Source organism: Giraffa tippelskirchi, chromosome 7 (genome assembly GCF_054371585.1).
Source record: "Giraffa tippelskirchi isolate mGirTip1 chromosome 7, T2T-mGirTip1v1.2.pri, whole genome shotgun sequence".
NCBI classification, from domain to species: Eukaryota; Metazoa; Chordata; class Mammalia; order Artiodactyla; family Giraffidae; genus Giraffa; species Giraffa tippelskirchi.
This window is the reverse complement of record NC_137281.1, coordinates 123521315-123543484: the sequence shown is the minus strand read 5'-3', so window position 1 is coordinate 123543484 and position 22170 is coordinate 123521315. Positions and strand designations below refer to the sequence as shown.

Here is a 22170-nt window from a genome sequence, read left to right as displayed (position 1 = left end):
ATCTGCCCTCAGGGACCATGGGCCAGGGGACTGTCCCACTCCTCCCCACTTCTTCCAGCCTTTCTGAGGCTTAGGGCTGCTGATCAGAGTAGCTTGGCTGGCTCCAGCCACCCTCCCTCCTACACTGGGCTTGCTGTGATGTGCCCTGGGCAGGGCATGGGGCAGGAAGGAGACTCCTCACATGATCCAGCTTAATCCTCCTTTCCTCCCTTCCCAAGGCTGCACGCTGCAGAAAGATTGCTACTGGAATGCAGACCAAAGGGGGCCCACGGTGGGCAAGACGGGCCCTGCTCCTCGGCCTCCTCTGGACTACTGCACACTTGGCTCCCCCAGGGGCCTCTCTGGCCCAACGTCTCCCAAGGGCTACAGGTAGGTGGACACTGGGATCACCCACCCCTGCTGCTGCCGCCACATACAAATAAACAAAGAGAGGGGAATTCTTACTTGACTCAATTTTGCTTATGCTTGCTGCTGTATTTGCTCTGATTTTTAGCTTTGGTTGGGCTTCCCAGGTGATGCAGTGGCAAAGAATCCAGAGATGCGAATTTGATTTGATCCCTGGGTTGGGAAGATCCCCTGGAGTAGGAAATGTCAACCTGTTCCAATATTCTTGCCTGGAAAATTCCTTGGACAGAAGAGCCTGGCGGGCTATAGTCCATGCAGTCACTAAGAGTCGGACACTACTGAGCATTTAGATTATTTTAGAGTTTGGTAGGATATCAAACACTTTCAGTCCTTCAGGTAGGTTCTTGAAAATGGCTCTGAAATAACCCACAGACATCATGAAATAGGAGAGTTTTCAGATTTTATTGCTGGAGACTTCATCATGGAAAAAGGAATCTTTCATCCTAGGAATTCTCTCTGCAACAATGAATGATTCTCGGTGGGCCTTGAGACTTGTGGACAACTTGGGCTCTGAAACGGGAAAATGAGATTGCATGGATATTAGAAATCTTTATCTTCAGATATATAATTTCTAATTGAGGAGGAAAAGGGGTTCAGAATTCCCTTTTAGAGTTGAAGCAGACAAGGAAAATTGATTTCATTATTTCTTTTAAATTCACCCATTATCTTTATTTTATTTTATTAAAACACCTCTTTTGGGTCCCAAATACTAATATTTTTAAGGATCTATAATTATATCATAGTCAAAAGAGATTTATACATTTTCACCGGAGTTCTTAAAATTCCACCCAGAAACCCCACACTTACATTTCTTAAGGAATTTCTCTTTGTGGGCTTGATATGTGTGATTCCAATATCCTTCAGATTTTCACCTCCTTTTCCTTACCAGGAAATAGCACCCAGTGTGTTATGTCCCCATCATCGGAGTTTCCTGAAGGGTTTTTCACGAAACAAGAACGCGCAGATGGAGGCATCATAATCTACTTCCTAATTATCCTTTACATGTTCATGGCTGTGTCGATTGTCTGCGATGAGTACTTCCTACCCTCCTTGGAAATCATCAGTGAATGTAAGTAGCTGGAAATCTCTGCTATAACTTCCCAGAATAGTGATGCCACACACATATATACCTGTGTTTGGAGAAGCTCAGTAACAATCCTGTCCATCTTGCCTGGCTGCAGGGCACTAATGTCTGTGTTGTGGGGTCCTGTACCATGAGGAACTGGCCTGACTGTGGTTTTTCTTGGTAGCTCATGTGCAGCAGGGCATCTTTAATGGGTATAAAGCAACTATCATTATACCGACTACCTCTAAAAACTGCCAGTTTGTCTGCTGTATTGCCTAGCTATTTGTTAGTAAACTGTTCGAGTTTTATACACATACACTTGGTGTATACTCTTAATACACTGGGCTCTTAATACTTGCCATCAAATATTTCAATTTTTTTTTTTATTTTTTACTCTGAAATCTCTATAACTTTTTTAGAAGTAGTAGATGATAAACAAGTGCCTTTGCCTCCTACCTCTTCCTTTCCCAGTCTCCTATCAGGAGCGAAAGGAAACTAATTCATGTTTATGAACCAACAAATGTATAAATAAGTCCTGCATCTTATGTAAAGTGACCTCAGGGATTAGGTAATTAGAAATTAAGCTCAGTTATTGGTTTCTGGAAATAAGATCTGCCAAGCCCTTTAGTTCTGTCTCTTCAGTCATGTGTATCACCCAGCATTCTGAGCATAGTCCTTACATGGGTGCGCTGGTCCCTAAAATCAGGATACCAGTGATGTATTGTGGTAACTAAGCAAAAGTGCCAGCATTTCCAGGCTCTATCTCCTGTTTAATTAGTTTAACTGGTTGAGCATGCTCACTTCAGAGAAGGTTGAAGTTCAGGATTAGATTTCTCACTGCATACTCTCAGGATTGCACAGAAATAGCAGGCCCCCTTCCCACCGCCACACACACACACTGCTATCATTTCTTCACAGAGGGAAAGAGCACGAATGTAAACTCTCCTTTTTCCCCTTTTCCCATGGCCCCATCCCCCCACCCCTCCTGAAATGCAAGTCATTTTCTCTCTTTTCTCTCTTGTTAGTGCAGTATAGCCGGAGAAGGCAATGGCAAGCCACTCCAGTACTCTTGCCTGGAAAATCCCATGGACAGAGGAGCCTGGTAGGCTGCAGTCCATGGGGTCGCTAAGAGTCTAGCATGACTGAGCGACTTCATTTTCACTTTCATGCATTGGTGAAGGAAATGGCAACCCAATCCAGTATTCTTGCATGGAGAATCCCAGGAACAGAGGAGCCTAGTGGGCTGCCGTCTATGGGGTCGCACAGAGTCGGACACGACTGAAGTGACTTAGCAGCAGCAGCAGCAGCAATGCAGTATAGCAATATCCTTAGGACTTAAAATAGGATCTGGCAACAGTGGAGTCACTCAACACTTATTTCTCTAATTCAAAATATTTATAGAACAGGTCAGTGTAAGTTTATTATAATTATTATTTAATTTATACATACAGTTTTACTTTGATATTATATTTGACATGGACATTTCTTTAGTAGAAATTAACATAATATTTTTACTTAGATTGATGAAATGCAAGAAAAATAGAAGAAAAAGCATAAACTTTCATACATTACTATCACCCAGAGATCCCCACAGTTGTCATTTGGTATATTTCCTTTTAGTATTTTAGATCTTGCTACACATACAGTCTGAGACTGTTTCTTTTTCCTAAGATACTATTTTATTGTGTACATTTCCCCATATTATTAAATATCCTTCAAAAACATGATTTTTAATGGTAGCACAATACTTCCTGCTTCTGTAAATGATTTCAGCACCTAACACTGGTTTTTATACAGAATGAGCACTCGGTAGAAATTTATCACAATTTTTTAAATTATTAGCTTTATTTGACATTTGATTTTTAAATTTTTTGTCCTACATAATGCTCATACTTGTATCAAATCTTTGCAAACTTAGCTGACCATTTCCTGAAAAGACACAGAGCTATGCATATTTTAAGCTTTATCTTATACATTGCCAAAAACATTTTACAAAAGATGTGCTAACAAAAACCTCCACAATGTGTGGTGGCTTCCATTCCAGAAAACCATGAAGAATATCATTTTAAATGTCTTTGTTAATTGCTTTAAAATAGAAGGTTATTTTATCAAATTTGCAGTGTCTTATTATTTGTGAAGTTACACATTTTATATAGGTACTGAAATTTGTGGTTTTGTTCTTGTGGGTTTTTTTGCCCATGTTCTAATTAGGGGAGTATTTGTCTTTTACTTATTGATTTCCAAGATTTTTTCTAATATAAATTTCTAACATAATTTTCATATCATATGCTTTTTATGGTTTGTTTGTTTTTGTATTTTGTGTGTTCATTGCATTGAAGTGTACATCGGTAAATTTATAAATATTTTCCTTTATGATTCTTCTTTTGGTTTTATAACTAGAAATACCTTTTATCCCTAGGTCAGAAAAAATTTCATCTTCTCTTCTACTGATAGTTTTTTCTTTTCTTAACATTTATTTATTTATGTTGAATATTTTTATTTTTTCCACTAAGAATTTGTTTTGTTACAGGATACATTGCTATTTTTACCAAAAGTTGACCCTCAACTCTACACTCTACTTTAAAGATCTATTCATGTTTATGCCAATACCACACTTTTCATTAGAAAAACTAAATCATATTCAGTTCAGTTCAGTTCAGTCGCTCAGTTATGTCCGACTCTCTGCGACCCCATGAACCGCAGCACACCAGGCCTCCCTGTCCATCACCAACTCCCTGAGTACACCCAAACCCATGTCCATTGAGACGGTGATGCCATCCAACCATCTCATCCTCTGTCGTCCCCTTCTCCTCCTGCCCTCAATCTTTCCCAGCAACAGGGTCTTTTCAAATGAGTCAGCTCCTCGCATTAGGTGGCCAAAATATTGGAGTTTCAGCTTCAGCATCAGTCCTTCCAACGAACTCCCAGGCCTGATCTCCTTTAGGATGGACTGGATGGATCTCCTTGCAGTCCAAGGGACTCTCAAGAGTCTTCTCCAACACCACAGTTCAAAAGCATCAATTCTTTGGCACTCAGCTTTCTTTATAGTCCAACTTTCACATCCATACATGACTACTGGAAAAACCATAGCCTTGACTAGACAGACATTTGTTGACAAAGCAATGTCTCTGCTTTTCAATATGCTGTCTAGATTGGTCATAACTTTCCTTCTAAGGAGTAAGCATCTTTTAATTTCATGGCTGCAATCATCATCTGCAGTATATTAAACTAAGAAATTTAAAATTCAAGGTACTATCTCTCTACTTAGAATCTTTCTTTTTCTGGAAAATAATAAATCCCCCCCTTTTTATTTTTTTGCTTTCTTGACTGAAAAATAAATCCATCAAGAATTTTTTTTTAATAAAAACCTGTCTTGGGAGTGGTAAATAAATAAATAACTTTTCTAGTCTTGAAGAAGAAACTACTGTATTAAAATTTAGATTGATACTTCAAAATAATCTTCATTAAGTAACTTCATGAAACATCTATAATAATGACTTCCACCATACCACTTGTGGAATTACCTTGGAACATTATCAGCAAACATGCATTTCTCAAGTGAATTGCCTTTTGCTCTGAAATATAACGCAGTAGCTATTATGGATGTGTGATTGATGGATGCCTATGCCACTGCCAAATCTTCAGCTGCTAAGAATTGATCCCTGTCTTGAGTATTGAAAATACTGGCAACAAAATGATATAGAAATAGTGCTAGCTTGATTCATTTTTAAATGCCTATAAATTAATTGTGTCATTTCTCTTTTCAAGGTCTTAGCATGGTCTTCTCCAAATTAGGACATCAGCAATAAAAAACAGCTTCTCTGGAATTTGTTAACATCCACAGAAACTAGCTTCAGAAAGTCTGTAAATGCTTTACATTTCCCCATAGTTCTTTGATGAGCATGAGTTATAACAGTCCCACCTAACTAATAAGTATTAATATAATCCTCAAAACAATTTACTGAGCATTATACATTGTACTGGAATGTTATTAACTATTTATGTATTTATTGTATTTATTTTTCATAAACAATTATAGAAGACCAAGCATGGTTCTAAATTAAATATATAAGGTTTTAGTTCTTCAAAAAACCCTACAAAGTAGTGACTATTTAGATTGGTTTTACTAATGAAAAAACTGGGGCTGAAAGAATATATAATTTCTCAAGACTACACAGGGCTTCCCAGGTGGCACAGTGGTAAAGAATCTGCCTGCCAATGCAAGAGACACAAGAGATGCAGGTTTAATCCCTGAGTCAGGAAGATCCCTTGGAGGAGGAAATGACAACCCATTCCAGTATTCCTGCCTCGAAAATTCTATAGACAGAGAAGCCTGGTGGGTTGCAGTTCATGGTGTCACAGAGAGTTGGACATGACTGAAAACACACACACACACACACACACACACACACACACATACACACACACACAGCCAGTACACAGGAGAGCCCTGGTCTCTTTAATGTTAAAACCCAAGAATGTTTTCAATTGCTATATAATTTTACATATCCTTATTTGAGATTAGCTGTCATAATATGGTTGTTTCAGAAGAACCGTTCTATTTAAATAGTTTTAAAAGGTATTTTCCACCCAAGGGCACCGAAAATTTTGATTAAAAAATACATCAAATAGTCATTGTAACTACAGAGGAAGTATACTACAAAATAATGAGAATCTACTGAGTCACTTTAAAACATCAGTTAAGAATTTCAGCAACCTACTAGGGGTCGTAAATTAATGTTATAAATGGTTACCCACAATACTTAATACAAGAACTAAGCATTTTGTTTACAATGTACATGAAATTATAGTACTGTACTGTGAAGCCAAACTATCATGTTTGATGCAGTGACATTCTGTGGAGTACATGCCTGAGTCCCAGTCTAGGATACAATGGTTGAATTGGCCGACTCCTGGCCCACCCCAGCCCCATCGTCCCGTGATCCACTCTTCCAGTCACTGACAGTGGTTCATTTGGTTATTAGCACAAGGGGCTTCAGCATGGTGAACTCTAGAAGTGGCTGGGACTGCAGTCTCCATGCAGGGGATACGTTGGAGGTGGTGGAGGGCAGAGCCTCTGGCTGATACTCTGGTCAGGCCCAGCTTAGACACATGACTGCTTTCTCTGTCTGTAGCTATATTGGTTCTATATACATTGGTCTGCCAATTACCTCTAGAACCACTGTCACTTGAGGCTTCCAGTAAGGATCTTTCTCTTTCTTGCTTTACTCATGATCATTAAAGTCATACAACCTCTCCTTCGCACCTCAACACTAGGAAAGCAAGCACACACAAACTCTGAGACATTTTGTTGTCATCTTAACCAAGTAGATCCAATATGAGAAAATGCTGTTTGCTATACCACCTTCCTTTAATCCTATCTTCTCTTTTATCCATTTAAATGCTAAAGGAAAAGAGGCTAAAAATGATTCTTTGAACACATTTGTATATAATAGAAACTATATTAACTTACAGCCCATAGTAGGATGATTACCTCTCATCTTTATAAGCAGTTCATTTTTAGAAACACAAAAGTTCAGCAGAAAGCCAAAACAAATCCTTTACATATCATTTTAATATGTAATGGAGATCTCCTAGAGTTATTTAATCACTGTTTAGAGTACCTTTCTTTAAAGCCAAAACAAATCCTTTACATATCATTTTAATATGTAATGGAGATCTCCTAGAGTTATTTAATCACTGTTTAGAGTACCTTTCTTTAACTTTTCTTAGGCTAACTACACAGAAAACTGAGAACCCCCAGTGATTGGTTGGTCACTTGATACTACCTAAAGTCTGCAATGAGCTAGTTGTGAAACTTTTCATCTTAAATGTTACACTAATATGCTATTCAGTTGATACTCTAATCCCTCCACCATGTTGATCCTTTGAAGTATAACATGTCTTAAGTGAAAATGATCTTAATAAGGTTTTGGGACACATACTTAAATAAAATATTTACTTTTTTATTAAAAATTCTTTTTATTCATTCTGCTTTGAACTAATATTTGTCCATGTTCTATTTTATGTTTCTGAAACAGACAATAAGAAAGAAATACAAGTTTTAATTCCAGGTAGAATTGATTCTAAATTGATAAAATTGAAAGGGAGTCAAATAATTCTGTGAGTATGGCATTTGGATAGCCGATAGTTTCAGGGGATTGTTTGATTCTTAATCCTTATGAAATTTACAGAGGCAAAGCCTTCCCCAAGAACAAAGAATCTAAGAAGAGTGCTTCCTCCCAGCCACACAGGCACTCATTCTCCTCTTAAGAGCATTTTCATCCTCTTTGCTTTTCTTTTTCTTCTGATCTAAACTAATTTGAATTTAAAATATAAATAAATATATTGTGGTTACCTTGGATTGCATCTAAGTCTACCTTAGGTAAACAGAGACAAATAAGTGTCAAGTGGTCTGGATATTACCAAAATGCTACTGCAGAGACAGGCAATAATAATAATAATAATAATAATAAAGCTATGTATTAAATCTCTTCACTTACCTACATGGATAACAGAAAGAGCAGCTTTTCCAACTCAAAAAGATCTAAGTGCCCATCCCATCTCTGCAACTACTACCTATGTGACCTTGAGCAAGTTATGGAGACAAAACTCAGGTAATTGTGAGGTTTGGAAACAAAAAGTCTTGCATATGGCTTTATATGATAGACTTACAGCAAGTGGAAATTAATATTATAGCTGTTAGATTAGGGCATGGGGAAGTCCTTTTTCAGTGGAATTGGGCTTTTCAAAGCATTATACAGGGCTTCAGAATTTGTTCCGTTATAGCTCAGACAAGATATGAGATGATAACTATAAAGTATTCAGAATGTTTTTATTTACTACTAGAAGCATCACAGAGCATATACATGCAATTGTGTATGGAGAGGATAGGCATTTATTCCAGTGATGGTGACTTTACTCAAAATATTTCTAGAAATATATTTGAAATTAATGTCAGAACCAATTTTGCAAATCATAAAAAACACTGGTTTGCTGTCACACTTCATTTTGAACCCTAAGTAAAATTACTCAGCATGACTACCCACCATAGTCACTAGAATTGGGTCTGAATGACTTTTAATTGCTTCCAAAACTCAAATCCATTCACAAAGCATAAAAATTTGCTATCACTGAGGACTTTATAAAATTGTGCCAGAAGACACCAAATTGCTTATAGCCTACTCTTGTAACTCTGTTAAATGTACATGTGAAAAGAACTGAAAATATATTTAAAAAAAGGTAGCAGTGGTTAAAATACAATGGTAAAAGTATAAATGATGCTCCCTCCCATCTGTTTTCTCCTCTATCTTCTAAATTTTCAGTTAACATAGGGGTTTTTAATTATAAAAGGAATTTATCTAACAATAAGAGGCTGTCCAGAGGTGTAAGGCATAGAATTCATATTTTATACTTTTTTTAAATTGATAAAATTAGAAGATACCTTAAAGACTTGTATATTCCAACCCTCTTACAGATGGCAAAATACAAGCCTTGTCTGAATGACTTATCTAAATTCTCACATTAAGGTACTGGCAGGGCCAGAAGCCAGGTTTCTACTTTAGTTTAAAACTCTTTTTCTATATTATATTTCCAGAAAAAGATTTGGAAAGATGGTTACAAACTTTGCAGCATGGTATCAGAGAAGAGAACACACTTAAGAAAAAGCCTGTTGAGTTTTAGTAATCAGTTCATTATCATAAAGTTGCACTTTACATAACCAATGTATTATCTAAACCTATAAAGAAAACTCACCTTGAACATTTCTACTATATCCTCAAGGAAATATGATTAGTCCTTTAGAGTAATAGAGAGGGAAAAAAGTAATAGCTCTGGGGGGAGGACAGAACAATTTATCTTTAATAATAAACTATAACAGAGAGAAATGCTACCCAAAGGTCAGTGAAGACAAAGCCAGTCGATTCTAAAGTTCAAAGGTATAAACCATTCTACAAAATATTCTTAGAACCTTAAGATATAACTTATTAAAATATCTTTGAAGTTTTATACAACCATCTGTAGAGAGCTCTTCTTTTCACAACTCGAATAGAGCCCAGTGAATAGCAACAAGCTTTATTGTTACTGCCTTTTGAGAGAGAAAGTGTTCAGAAGGGTCACTTATTTTCTTAACTTGCAACAGCCAGATGGATCACTTTTTCTCTCTCCAGATTGAATTTTTCTAATGAAGCATTCTTCAGCCAGCATTAGACAAAGATCAGCCAATCACTCTTCAGCTGCCCCAAGTTTGGACAGTTTAAGATATTTTGTTCTTTTTTCAATTTCCTCCATGTACTAGTTAACCCTGATTTCATTCAAGAATTCATGGTAATATCACTAAATTTATAATTCTCTGGAATATGCTAGAAAACTTCTGAATTATTACTAACTCCCACTAGCTATTTTTCCCCCTAGAACAGAATACAATGGGGTAAGTTATGTACCAGTGCCATGAGGAAGGGAAGAAAATGACTCAACCACCTCTCATCTTACAATTGCCTCAGTCCCTTTCTGATACTGAGTTTCTGTGGTGAAACAGAAATAGCACTGTACTTAGGTATAGCTCAGTCGGTAAAGAATCTGCCTGCAATGCGGGAGACCTGGGTTCCATCCCTGGGTTGGGAAGATCCCCTGGTGAAGGGAAGGGCTACCCACTCCAGTATCCTGGCCTGGAGAATTCCATGGACTGTATAGTCCATGGGTCGCAAAGAGTGGGACACAACTGAGTGACTTTCACTTTCATGTTTCACATTTAGAATCAATAGACTTGGGGTTTATGCCCAAACTCCTCACATTTAAGACCCTTACTTTCCATGTAACTTTAAGTTAACCTTCTGGATATCTGTTTTTTATACGTGAAATGGAAATACCACAACTCATATCTAAGAACTTCCCTGGTGGCTCAGATGGTAAAGAATCCACCTGCAATGCAGGAGAGCTGGGTTTGGGCCCTGAGTCGAGAAGATCCCCTGGAGAAGGGAATGGCTGCCCACTCCAGTATTCTTGCCTGGAGAATTTCATGGACAGAGAAGCCTGGCAGGCTACAGTCCCTGGGGCCACAAAGAGTAGGACATGACTGAGCAACTAACACTCATTTCTGAGAATAGCTGAGATGATTAAATTATGTATATGAAAGTGAATTTTATGCCATGAATATAAGATATTATTTAATTCATAGATAAAAATTTTAAGAATAGAACAATATGCTTCATCTTTTCTAAGTTTTATGACCAACTGGACCTACTGTGTATCAGAGTTGTAGTAAGAGTATAAATACTATATATATATGCAAAATCACTCTAACTAGTTAAAGAAATTTTATGAAATGTAATTTACATAAACTATTACTTCTGTCCCTTCATTAGTCACCACAAGTAGTGTTCACTGAGCAACATGACCAAAGGCAAATAGGATAGAGAACTTGGATTTGGTAACTCCAACTATCCTGAGAGGATTTTTCCCAATGGAGGCTTAACAGGGAGCAAAACAGATCTAACTAGAGCTGGTTGGACCTCTGAGACCAGATAGCCTCATGGGGATAAAAAAGATGACTGTGGCTGGTATAACCAGCAAGCGACACTGCAGATGTCTTTCCAAAAGTGAAAGTGAAAGTCACTCAGTCATGTCCAACTCTTTGTGACCCCATGGACTATACAGTCCATGGAATTCTCCAGGCCAGACTACTCCAGTGGGTAGCCATTCCCTTCTCCAAGGGATCTTCCCAACCCAGGGATCAGCAGGGGTTCCTCAGGCATCTCTGTGTGCTCTTCACAAGGTCTTTCCTATATGGCAGCCAGGGTTTTTATGTGATAGCTTAGGGCTCTGAAGCAAATGTCCCTAGAGAGAGAGCCATTAGAAAGCTTTTTCACCTTTTATGTCCTAGCTTCAGGCATATGGTTCTGCCATACTTTCAGCGGTCACAACAGCTCATCTAGGCTCATAATACAGGGAATGGACAGTTTCTGCAAAACCATGTGGGCAGAAATATTGTAGCTATTTTTATAAAATTCAACCTGCTACGCCACCAACAAAAAAAGAAATCAGTAGTCAAATGCAGATATCTCAGTAGAGAAGTAGAACTTGAGGTGGACTGGAGAGTGAGCAACAGGTAATGGTCCCACAGGTAAGAATAAGGAAATACTGACTACTGGTGACAGGGACTCAACCAAGCACACCCGAGTTTGAGGGTCTGGGAAGACTGTCAAAAATCAATAATACACTAAACAATAAGCATTGACAAAGGATTGTTATCAATGGCTTGGAAACCTGAATTTTTGTTCTAATTTTATCTTTCTGATATAGGGTAAATAATGCCTAGAAGGCTGCCTCTATTGGCTGTTTTCCAGTTGAAGTTAGTATCAATGACTTTCTATGAAAATGTAGCTTTGATATCTATTTAGTTATGAGAACATGCCAGGCATAATATAATTTCATTTGTCTTCAGCCTTTGGACTGTCCCAGGATGTTGCAGGTGCAACTTTTATGGCAGCCGGTAGTTCAGCTCCAGAATTAGTTACTGCTTTCCTAGGTAAATACTGCTCCTTATATTTTTTTGCTTAATTGGTGCAATTTGATCTTCTCCAAGTCAACACTAACTTAACTATCTGGCTCACAGGCGTATTTATCACAAAGGGCGATATTGGCATTAGCACCATTCTTGGATCTGCGATCTATAACCTCCTTGGTATCTGTGCAGCCTGTGGCTTACTATCTAATGTGGTATGTAAGAAAACTTTATTCAACAAAATATATTGTCTTGACAAATTATAAGAACTGCTTACTGTCAAAACGCAACATGAATCAGCCATAGGTATACATATATCCCCTCCCTTTTGAAACTCCCTCCCAATCCCACCCCTCTAGGTTGATACAGAGCCCGTTTGAGTTTCCTGAGACATACAGCAAATTCCCATCAGCTATCTATTTTACATATGGTAATATGTTTCCATGTTATTTTCTCCATACACCTCACGCTCTCCTCCCCTCTACCCATGTCCATAAGTCTATTCTCTATGTCTGTTTCTCCATTGCTGCCCTGCAAATAAATTCTTCAGTATCATTTTTCTAGATTCTGCATATATGCATTAGTATATATTTATCTCTTTCTGGCTTACTTCATTCTGTGTAATAGGCTCTAGGTTCATCCACAGAAACAACAAAAAACAACAGAATTTGACAGAGTTTGACAGAAAAGAACAAAATTCTATAAAGCAAATATCCTTCAATTAAAAAATAAATTTATTAAAAAAGACAAAGAAAAAAAGAACTGTTTATAGTCTGGAACAAACAAGGCACTAGGAATGTGTTCAATTAAGTTTATTAATCAGTAGAAAAACAACATGTATTCAATTTTAAGTTAACCCACAAATACCTCTTGGTCAAATTTATGAAAATCAGACTAGGTTTAGAAACACAATTTTTGTTAAAATTCCTTTCTCTAAAAGCAATATGCAAAAGATAACAATGTTTAACTACAAATATACAAATAATTTTAGTATTACACTAAGCAAGTACTTGAAGGAGTAATAGTGTAATGGAAACATTAATTATTTTTACAGGTTTCAACACTATCATGTTGGCCCCTATTCAGAGACTGTGCGGCATATGCTATCAGTGTAGCAGCACTTCTTGCCATAATATTTGACAACCAAGTTTACTGGTAAGCTTGAACAATCATTACTCTTTGTTGTAAAACAACTGTTGTAAAACAATTACAGAGAGTATTTTTATAAAATTCTGGTTTAGTAACTTCTTTTTCAGAAATGTTATTTCTTTCACTTCTCAATTATCTATACTTCCATACATTTTTCCCGTAGATCTCTGAGCTAACCTCTTCATCACAATTGCTGGCTGGGTTGTTCTCCCTTTGCAATTTTGCAGTCAAATCAGTCTTCCTTTTTGTCTAACCAGTAGATGTTACTATCCTTCTTTCTCCCTACTGACTACCTTCTCAGAAAGTTTCCCAACTTGTGTTGTCTGTTAAAGCCTCAACAGGTGGCTTTTTCATCTATTGGGTTGTTTACCTTTCCTCAGTTAGAAGTGGCCATGATCACACAACTAGAGAGATGACAAAGAAATAAACAAAGTCCCTTTAAATTCCTCCAACTTTTTCCCTGATGTTCATTTAGTAAGAGAACTATAGCCCTCTTTCTCTAAAAGTTAAAAATGTTTTAGGTTTCAAGACTAAAAACTATTTGTTTTATTTATAATCTCCCCATGCCTTGTCGTTCTGAGAAAATGGAAACAGACAGTCACTTTTTCAACTACCACTTCCCAGGTATTTGTTAGGTGTTGATCACTATGCCATGAGTCTTAACAGATGAATAAATGTAAAATACAGACACACAGACTGTACATTGCCTGATGGTGGAGGGCAATGGCACCCCTCTGGAATATTAGTTTGGCAGTGCTGCTCTAATACCTGCTATCAAGAAACTTCAGACCTAGCAGGGAGTAAATTTTCAAAGTGAATCTTCCTGAAATCTAGTCTGTCTCCCAAGGAAAGACTGTTGGTTACAACAGAAGTGCTTCTGGGACTTAGTAGTTGTCTGCAAGGGGACAATGACTGTGGGAGTATCCAAGCTAGTGCTCCCTTCATTAGGGAAATCAAGAACTCTGTGCTTTCAAGCTGTAGCAGTGATTCACTAGCTATAAAATAAAAGGTACATCCAAGGTTCAAATGTGACGGTATTAGATAATCAAAATTCTCTAACTAGCAAACCAGAGTGTAGGAAAACGGTGCAAGCCAAACTCATTTACATTAAAATCATCAAAAAAATCTCAGTATAGCAAATTGAAAAGCTTCAACCAAAGTCTAACATATTCTGATTTAGCACAGAATTCCTATACCAGAACAATTGAAATGAAGGGATACTATATTCTTACAATTATTATCTTCTTTCAATGAACTGAGGTGGAGAAGCCCCATCACTATTCATTAGTTTCACTTTCATTTTGAAAATTTGTAATTACTATTATTTTCAAATAGGGCTTCCCAGGTGGCTCAGAGGGTAAAGAATCTGCCTGTAGTGTGGGAGACTCAGGTTTGATCCCTGGGTTAGGAAGATTCCTTGGAGAAGGGAATGGCAACCCACTCCAGTATTCTTGCCTGGAGAATTCCATGGGCAGAGGAGCCTGGTAAGCTACACTCCACTGGGTCGCAAAGATTCGGACACGACTAAGCGACTAACACACATTTTCAAAGAAATTTCTATGCCTGCTATTTGGAAGGATTCTACAAATTAAGAATGAGTTTACAATCCTTGTTTTTGAAATACAAAAAGGACAGTGTTGAACTTTCATCAGTAAGTCTTTAATAATGTTGTAATCAAATCTGGACACATCTACAAAATCATAATGTATCTAGAATATTTCTGTTCTATTGCTTCATTAGAAAATTAAGCAGATACTGCCCCAAAACTACTAACTCTAAAATAACTTTCACTTTAAATTGAAAACCATGCAAATTTCTCTAATTTATAGGTATGAAGGAACTTTACTGCTTTTGATATACGGATTATATGTTGTGGTGCTGTGTTTTGACATTGAAATTAACCAATATATTATAAAGAAATGCAGTCCTTGCTGTACCTGTCTTGCCAAAGCAATAGAAGACAGAAGTGAACAACAGCCACTGATGGGATGGGAAGATGAGGATCAACCATTCATCCATAGGCAATCAAGAACTGACAGTGGAATATTTCATGAAGATTCTGGCTACTCCCAACTTTCTTTAAGTTTACATGGTCTTAGTCAGGTTTGTGAAGGTAATAACCACATCATGATCATTATTAAATCTATTACTAGCAAAACTTAGTTTCATTTCAATTCAGCAAGTACTATATACTATTTAAAAAATACTATGGGAATTTAGAGATGATCAAGAGAAAGACCTATCCTTAAAGAAGCTTCCAATATTACAGAAAAAACCAAAATAGCTAAAATATGAACATTTAAATACTGTAAAGAGAAAGAAATAAAGCATAAAATAGTTTCCAAATGGGACAGATGGTTAAAAAAAAAAAATTTGATGAGGATGGTTAGATAAGAAAGATTATCACAGAGACAAACTAAGCCTTGTAGAATAGTAAGACTTTAACAACTTGATTTATGCTAATAGCTATTGAAGTTTTATAAGACTTCACATGTCATAAGTAAATGATGCAGAGCTAAGAGTAAAAAGCATTCCATGGACTGATAAAGAAATAACATGGGAAAAAGGCTTGCTCAAGTACTAACATAATTGGAGGACTGAATGTGCAGAATGGAAGCAGAAGAAAGGTGGATAGGAAGGAATACGACAGAGTCTTAAATGCTAGATTAATAGCGTTTGCAGGTTTGCAGAGAACTTATCAGAACTGAAATATGAGATAAAAGACATGGCTACTAAACAAACTGATGTGTTTAATAAATGCTTAGACAAAGGTGAAGGCAGTGGGAACACAAGAAAACAGATGTGAGACAATGCAGAGGAAGCATCACCAAGACCAGGCAACTGAAGGGCTACATGGGAGCAGAGATAATTCTGAGGCTTTTGATGATGACAAAGTAAGAAAATGAGAATACCACTTACAAAAACTAGGAATTTAGGAAGAAGAGCTGGTGTGAAGAAAAAGTAGGAAGGAGACAGTTGAATTTTAAACATGTGAAGCAGTAGCAAAACATGTAAATAAATGTTTATAGTATGTGTGTTAAGTCGCTTCAGTCACGTCTGACTCTTTGAGACCTGATGGACTATAGCCTCCCAGACTCCTCTGCTCATGGGATTCTCCAGGCAAAAATACTGGAGTGGGTTTCCATGCCCTCCTCCTCCAAGATCCCCTGGGGAAAAGAATGACCTATCCACTGCAGTATTCTTGCCTGGAGAATCCCATGGACAGAGGAATCTGGCAGGGCTACAGTCCATGAGATCACAAAGAGTCGGACATGACTGAGCAACTAACATGGTTAGTATATAGGAAGTCAAATTCAGCTACAGCCAGAAATACAAATTTAGGGATTTTTTTTTTATAAAGTGGTTTTAAGAAACAGATTCTGCATTTTATTTAGTACATTAGACAGGGAACTTAGTAATTTATTACCTGAAAAAATTAAAACATGAATTTTCCCCTTCTTACAAAAATTATAGTTTCTAGTCTTTCACGTACAAGAAGTACACATTTCTAAGCTAAATTTTATAACAAGAAACTAAAAAAAACAGTCCAAACATTTTTTATTACAATAAATTATATCTGTTACTTTCTGGCCCATTTGCTGCAATGTGGCAAAAAAAAAAAAAAAAAAATTGAGTTATTTTACTAGTATTAGTTGTAATGTGACCTAATATATGGGCATGACATTGGACTGGCCAAAAAGTTTGTTCAATTTTTTCCATAAGATGGTATGGAAAAAACCGACCAAGCTTTTTGGCCAACCCAATATTTTATAAATGCCATACAAATTTTAAACAATCTAAAGTGAAGTCTCCTTTTTATCTAATATATTATTATTGTCTTCTTCCACCAAGTTAATAGAACAAATTGAATTTAAAAAACATACTCAAGTTTTATAAGTTACACTGTAGATTCTATACTACTTCCAATTTTCTTAAGGTTCTAAGAATTGTGGTGAATTTTGATTAGTAAATTAATGAAAGAAAATGATGAAATAAGCCTGTAAAATCACCTATAATGAGAATCAGAAATATTCAACTTAATAAAAAGATTATGCTATAGCTATCTTTTACTCCCTAAGTATACATTTTGTGATACACAGGGCCGTCTAGAGGGATCATCAATACTGGGAAGTGGAGACCACTGGGGCTGCCAAGGGAAGACACCAGGTTAATCCCATAAGCAAAAGTTACTAAAAACCATCCACATTGTAGAAAATCAAGAGGTGTTGAACTGATACTTCAGAAACATTATGTTTCTAACACACTTAAGTGAATGACCCTAAACATTTTGATGGATTTAAGACCCCAAATCAAGAAATGCTGAGTATCACATTTTACAGTCAGCCCTGAAGTCTCAATTAGCTCCTTTTTGCCAGCAATATTGGTAATGAGATATTCAAATGTTTTAAATAGCCTCTTAAAAACTGATACAGCTAATTTATTTCAATACAGCTTCTTAAATGGACATTTCTAACTTAATTGGCCATTTGAGAAAACTCAAAATCGTTTAATTTTTCCTTAACAGATCCACCAAGTGTTTTCAACATGCCTGAAGCAGACTTAAAAAGAATTTTTTGGGTACTATCCCTTCCTATTATTATACTACTTTTTCTAACCACACCAGATTGTAGAAGAAAGTTTTGGAAAAAGTATTTTGTGATAACATTTTTTATGTCAGCACTGTGGATATCCGCATTTACATATATCCTGGTTTGGATGGTCACAATAACTGGTATGTATAATATCTTAAGAGCACAATTTAAAAATAATCAGTTGTATATAAGAACAAACAGCATATATTCACTAAGTATAGTCTAGTTAAAGAGAAAATTTCTTTTTCAGCAAAGACTAAAAATAAAGATTAGTGCTATTTACAAAAAGATTAAATATTAATATACCAACAAGCTCACTCAGGTTTTGTGAGGTGTATACCACATGTCAGGTTTATGGTCACTATTACACAGCCCAGGGGTACGAATCAAAGGAACATGTTATAAATGATATCAAATTAATTAAATCACATTGCATGGGTCCACAAGATAGTCTTACACTGAATCTCATTCCATAATTTAACATATAGCAAGGTGCCAGTGTTTTGAGAAAACAATGGGTATTCACTGTTTAACTGGATTACATTTTGTTTTTTAATATGGCAATATAAACGTACTACAAAATGAATAAAAAGGGTATAAAATAAAGTTTCATTTTAGTTTCTACTACTTTCATGATTAAGATTTAACTATTACTGCCTGGCCATAAGCAGCTCTAGTCCCAAAGAACTCCTAGTTCAGAAGGAAAAACTGAATATCAACAATGTACAAAAAAAAATCAGGAATTTCTCCCAAAAAGGTTAACCTGAATGGACTAATCAGAGGTGAGCAAACCACCACCTGTGTACCCAAATCACCGAGTCTCCTGTTTTTGCGAGTTAAGTTTTACTGAACAGTCATGCCCATCCATTTATATATTATCCATGAATGCTTTCACACACTGCAGAGCTGAATAACTGCAACAGAGATTGTATAGCCTACAAAACCTAAAAAAAATTACTATCTCACCCTTTCAAAAAAAAGTTTCCTGACCTCTGACTTTTCTCAAATTAACGTGACTTAGAATACTATGCTATTCTAAGAATATTTCTTTTTTTTATGAGTTAAGATGGAAAAATCCAGTAGCTTGCATATCAAAGCTCTCCATAAATGTTCTCAGCCAGATCACATTTGATGTTAGGAAAGCAAGAAAAGAAGAAAATCAAGTACTAGATCACAGAACAGTCCCCAGGATGATAACTGTTAGTGTTATTTATGTACATATGAACTCTGGCAAACCAGTAACAAATTAACAACCAATTACAGTTCCAATAGCAATATATAAGCATGCAATAAATATGCTACTTGAAGTTTTTTTTAATTAACATTTTAAGAAAAAAAAAAAGAATTGTAAAGCAAGTTTTCAATTACAATATTAAGAGCAGTTACATTCTACTTCTGTTTCCCAAAATGGATATATTAATGAAAAATGATGAACTGCCATCAGATTTAATAGAAGTATTAAACCGGGACCACAAAGTTAGAAAGACTCAAATAGAAGCCTATTCTGTTTTTCTGATTTATGATTTCTCAAAGGAAACACCTAAACTAAGGTATATCACTAAAGTAGAACTTTAAAAATGCATACCATGTTAACACATTTACAGCCTAAAAATAGCTATAAATAATTTGCTTAAATCTGACCTCTTTAGGAAATGTTTTCAAAAAGGAAAAGAGAAAATGACCAATCTTATTGGCATATTTTAAGCAACAGCCTTGATAACAGTGGACATCCAAAACTTCTATAAGCATACCAGATAGGGAAATTATTCCTTGGTAGAATTTTGTGTATTAAACATCACCACCTGTCATGAAAAATGTGTGCTACCTTGGTTACCAATTCATCAATATTATTCAAATATTTTGCTACCTAAAATCTAAGTACATATTGGTTCTGAAATCTAAATATGCCTGTTTTCTTTTTCAGGAAAGAAATATCTGCAGAGAACAGTTAGTCAATCTATAAGATTTGTAATATGTAATATCTATGTTTGTTATAGGGGAAACATTAGAAATTCCAGATACAGTAATGGGCCTTACTTTATTAGCAGCAGGAACAAGCATACCAGACACGATTGCAAGTGTGTTGGTTGCAAGAAAAGGTAAGAACTGGGTCCCTCAAGCTGCAATGCCCATTCTTAAAGGCCTGACTGAAATACACTGAGCAAAGATACCTTTAAAATATTTCCTCAGTAACATACTTTGAAGAAAAAAGAACTCAAGAGGAAGCATTTACTATTTAATAGCAGATTAATTTCACTAAATCTAATCCCCTAAATAATATTCATCTGAAATGTGTATTAAATCATAATTAAACATGTTAGAATGAAAAGCAACAAGTAATCTACATTCCTTATTGAAAAATGGTTTAATAAATAAGGATAATTATTATTAGATAAATAAATGTTAAGACTTTAAATACTAACCCCTTAAAATTTAAAAATACAAATTCAGTAAGACTTTTGCTCTAATACAACAATTTTCCAAAACAAACAGAAAAAGTATCCAGTGTTTTTTCTTATGAAGCTTATTAATAAAATACAGTATTGGTATGCACATTTTAACAACATGCTTCTTTTTGCAGGCAAAGGAGATATGGCTATGTCTAACATCGTGGGATCCAATGTCTTTGATATGCTATGCCTAGGTGTTCCATGGTTTATTAAAACTGCATTTATAAATGCATCTGCTCCTGTAGAAGTGAACAGTAGAGGACTAACTTATATAACCATCTTTCTCAACATTTCAATTGTTTTCCTTTTCTTAGCAGTTCACCTCAATGGCTGGAAACTAGACAGAAAGTTGGGAGTAGTCTGTCTGTTACTATACTTGGGGCTTACAACATTATCAGTTCTATATGAACTTGGAATTATTGGAAACAATAAAATAAGGGGCTGTGGCGATTAATGTTAACAGTGTTATGTGGAAAATGTGAATGATGGGGAAGGGCAGAGAAGAAAAACTCCATTTCTTCATTTAACTCAAATAAAAAATATTCTGAACTTCAGAATCTAAAACTTACTTACAGTAATTTTTTATCACCAACAAAAGTAATTTAAAGCCAACCAAAATCATATCCTAATTTGTCTGAGCCCTTTCTTTTCAAGGACAATTACATATATTAAACAGAAGTTTTGGAAAAAACCATCTATGCTTTACCTTACAGTAAGTTGATAAAAGCTGGGGACACTTTTAACTAACAAATCCCACTATGCAGAACTGAAAATAACAAGAAAATGGCTTATTTCATTAAAAATAGTATAACCATTCATTTAAACTGAATGACCAGACTTGCGGTCTTAAAAACCCAAACTTGAGACTAACAAAAATCACAGTATACTTAACACTATACTGTTAAAAACTGGTGGGAGTTTCAGAAGTTCGTTTTTACAACTTTTTGTAAGCAGACAGTATTACTTAAAAAAATGACATTTACTAAGCAAAACAGATGTAAGAATGTTCCAACCGTGGTTTCAAATTATGCATTACGATCCAAGCGAACGTCAATTTCTCTGCCACTGATTTTTATGCCATTCATTATTCTGCAGGCTTTTTCAGCTGATTCTGGGGAGTCAAATCTGACCGTTCCACAGCCTTTTGACTTTCCATTCTCCATTTTTATTTCTGCAAACATTACATGACCTATAAAAGAAAAATTATAGAATTATCTGTCAGTTTAAACAGGTTCCATTTCAGTATACAGGTTTGAAATTTCTCATAGCCTATGAAGTGACAACAAGTAACTTAGCTAAAAACATTAATGATTTTAAAATAGCACATCATATAAGTATTACTCTCATCATTTTATATTCTGTATATAATGCAATTCATGCTGCTGCTGCTGCTAAGTCGCTTCAGTCGTGTGCGACTCTGTTCGACCCCATAGACGGCAGCCCACCAGGCTCCCCCATCCCTGGGATTCTCCAGGCAAGAACACTGGAGTGGGTTGCCATTTCCTTCTCCAATGCACGAAAGTGAAAAGTGAAAGAGAAGTCACTCAGTTGTGTCCGACTCTTCATGACCCCATGGACTGCAGCCCACCAGGCTCCTCCTTCCATGGGATTTTCCAGGCAAGAGTACTGGAGTGGGGTGCCATTGCATACACAGTAATAAATAAAGGTTATAATTTACAAAATTGAAATAAAAATCAATTTGTTTAGGATTTAATATTTTATTAAAATGAAAAATTTTAATGTAAACCTTTATTTCTAAAGTGAGTTTTATAGCAAAATAAGGTAAGCTAGCACAAAAAAAATACCTAGTTACCATGCCTAATAACAAACACAAATTCAAACAAAATTATTTTTTGAAAATTTCTTGTTTTATACTCAATCCCCTAATCTCTTTGCTTTCCCTTTTATCCTCCATATCATGGTTTTATCCCTGAAAACAGTAACAACTACCCAGGAATTTAATTTTTACCAGGTCCACAAAGGGCTCCGCTAATTCTGTTTTCAACT

The 22170-nt window shown here is 35.9% G+C and overlaps 2 protein-coding genes across 4 annotated transcripts in view; one reads left to right on the top strand and one right to left on the bottom strand.

Moving 5' to 3' along the window:
- Positions 1–248: 248 nt before the first annotated feature.
- SLC24A5 (solute carrier family 24 member 5) lies at positions 249–21213 on the top strand. Its single transcript, XM_081508534.1, has 9 exons — positions 249–369; positions 1295–1474; positions 11913–11996; positions 12084–12187; positions 13027–13127; positions 14951–15234; positions 17647–17853; positions 19711–19812; positions 20295–21213. Exons 1-9 carry the CDS (start codon positions 249–251, stop codon positions 20615–20617), a joined length of 1506 nt encoding a protein of 501 aa, XP_081364660.1. The 3' UTR covers positions 20618–21213.
- MYEF2 (myelin expression factor 2) overlaps positions 789–22170 on the bottom strand; it is a 53466-nt gene continuing 32084 nt past the window's right edge. For 2 of the 3 annotated variants that reach the window (XM_081508531.1, XM_081508533.1), the window contains one exon: positions 18758–21352. In XM_081508531.1, coding sequence (XP_081364657.1) covers positions 21189–21352 — 164 coding nt within the window. In that variant the 3' untranslated portion in view covers positions 18758–21188. Of the gene's footprint in view, positions 916–18757; positions 21353–22170 lie in introns of those variants that run through there. The other variant, XM_081508532.1, reaches the window with a different exon arrangement.

Coding starts and splice junctions, on each gene's coding strand:
- SLC24A5 (XM_081508534.1), top strand. CDS start 249: ATGCAGACCAAAGGGGGCCCACGGTGGGCAAGACGGGCCCTGCTCCTC. Junction 1,475..11,912: donor CTTGGAAATCATCAGTGAAT/GTAAGTAGCTGG, acceptor ATTTGTCTTCAG/CCTTTGGACTGTCCCAGGAT. Junction 19,813..20,294: donor TGTGTTGGTTGCAAGAAAAG/GTAAGAACTGGG, acceptor TTCTTTTTGCAG/GCAAAGGAGATATGGCTATG.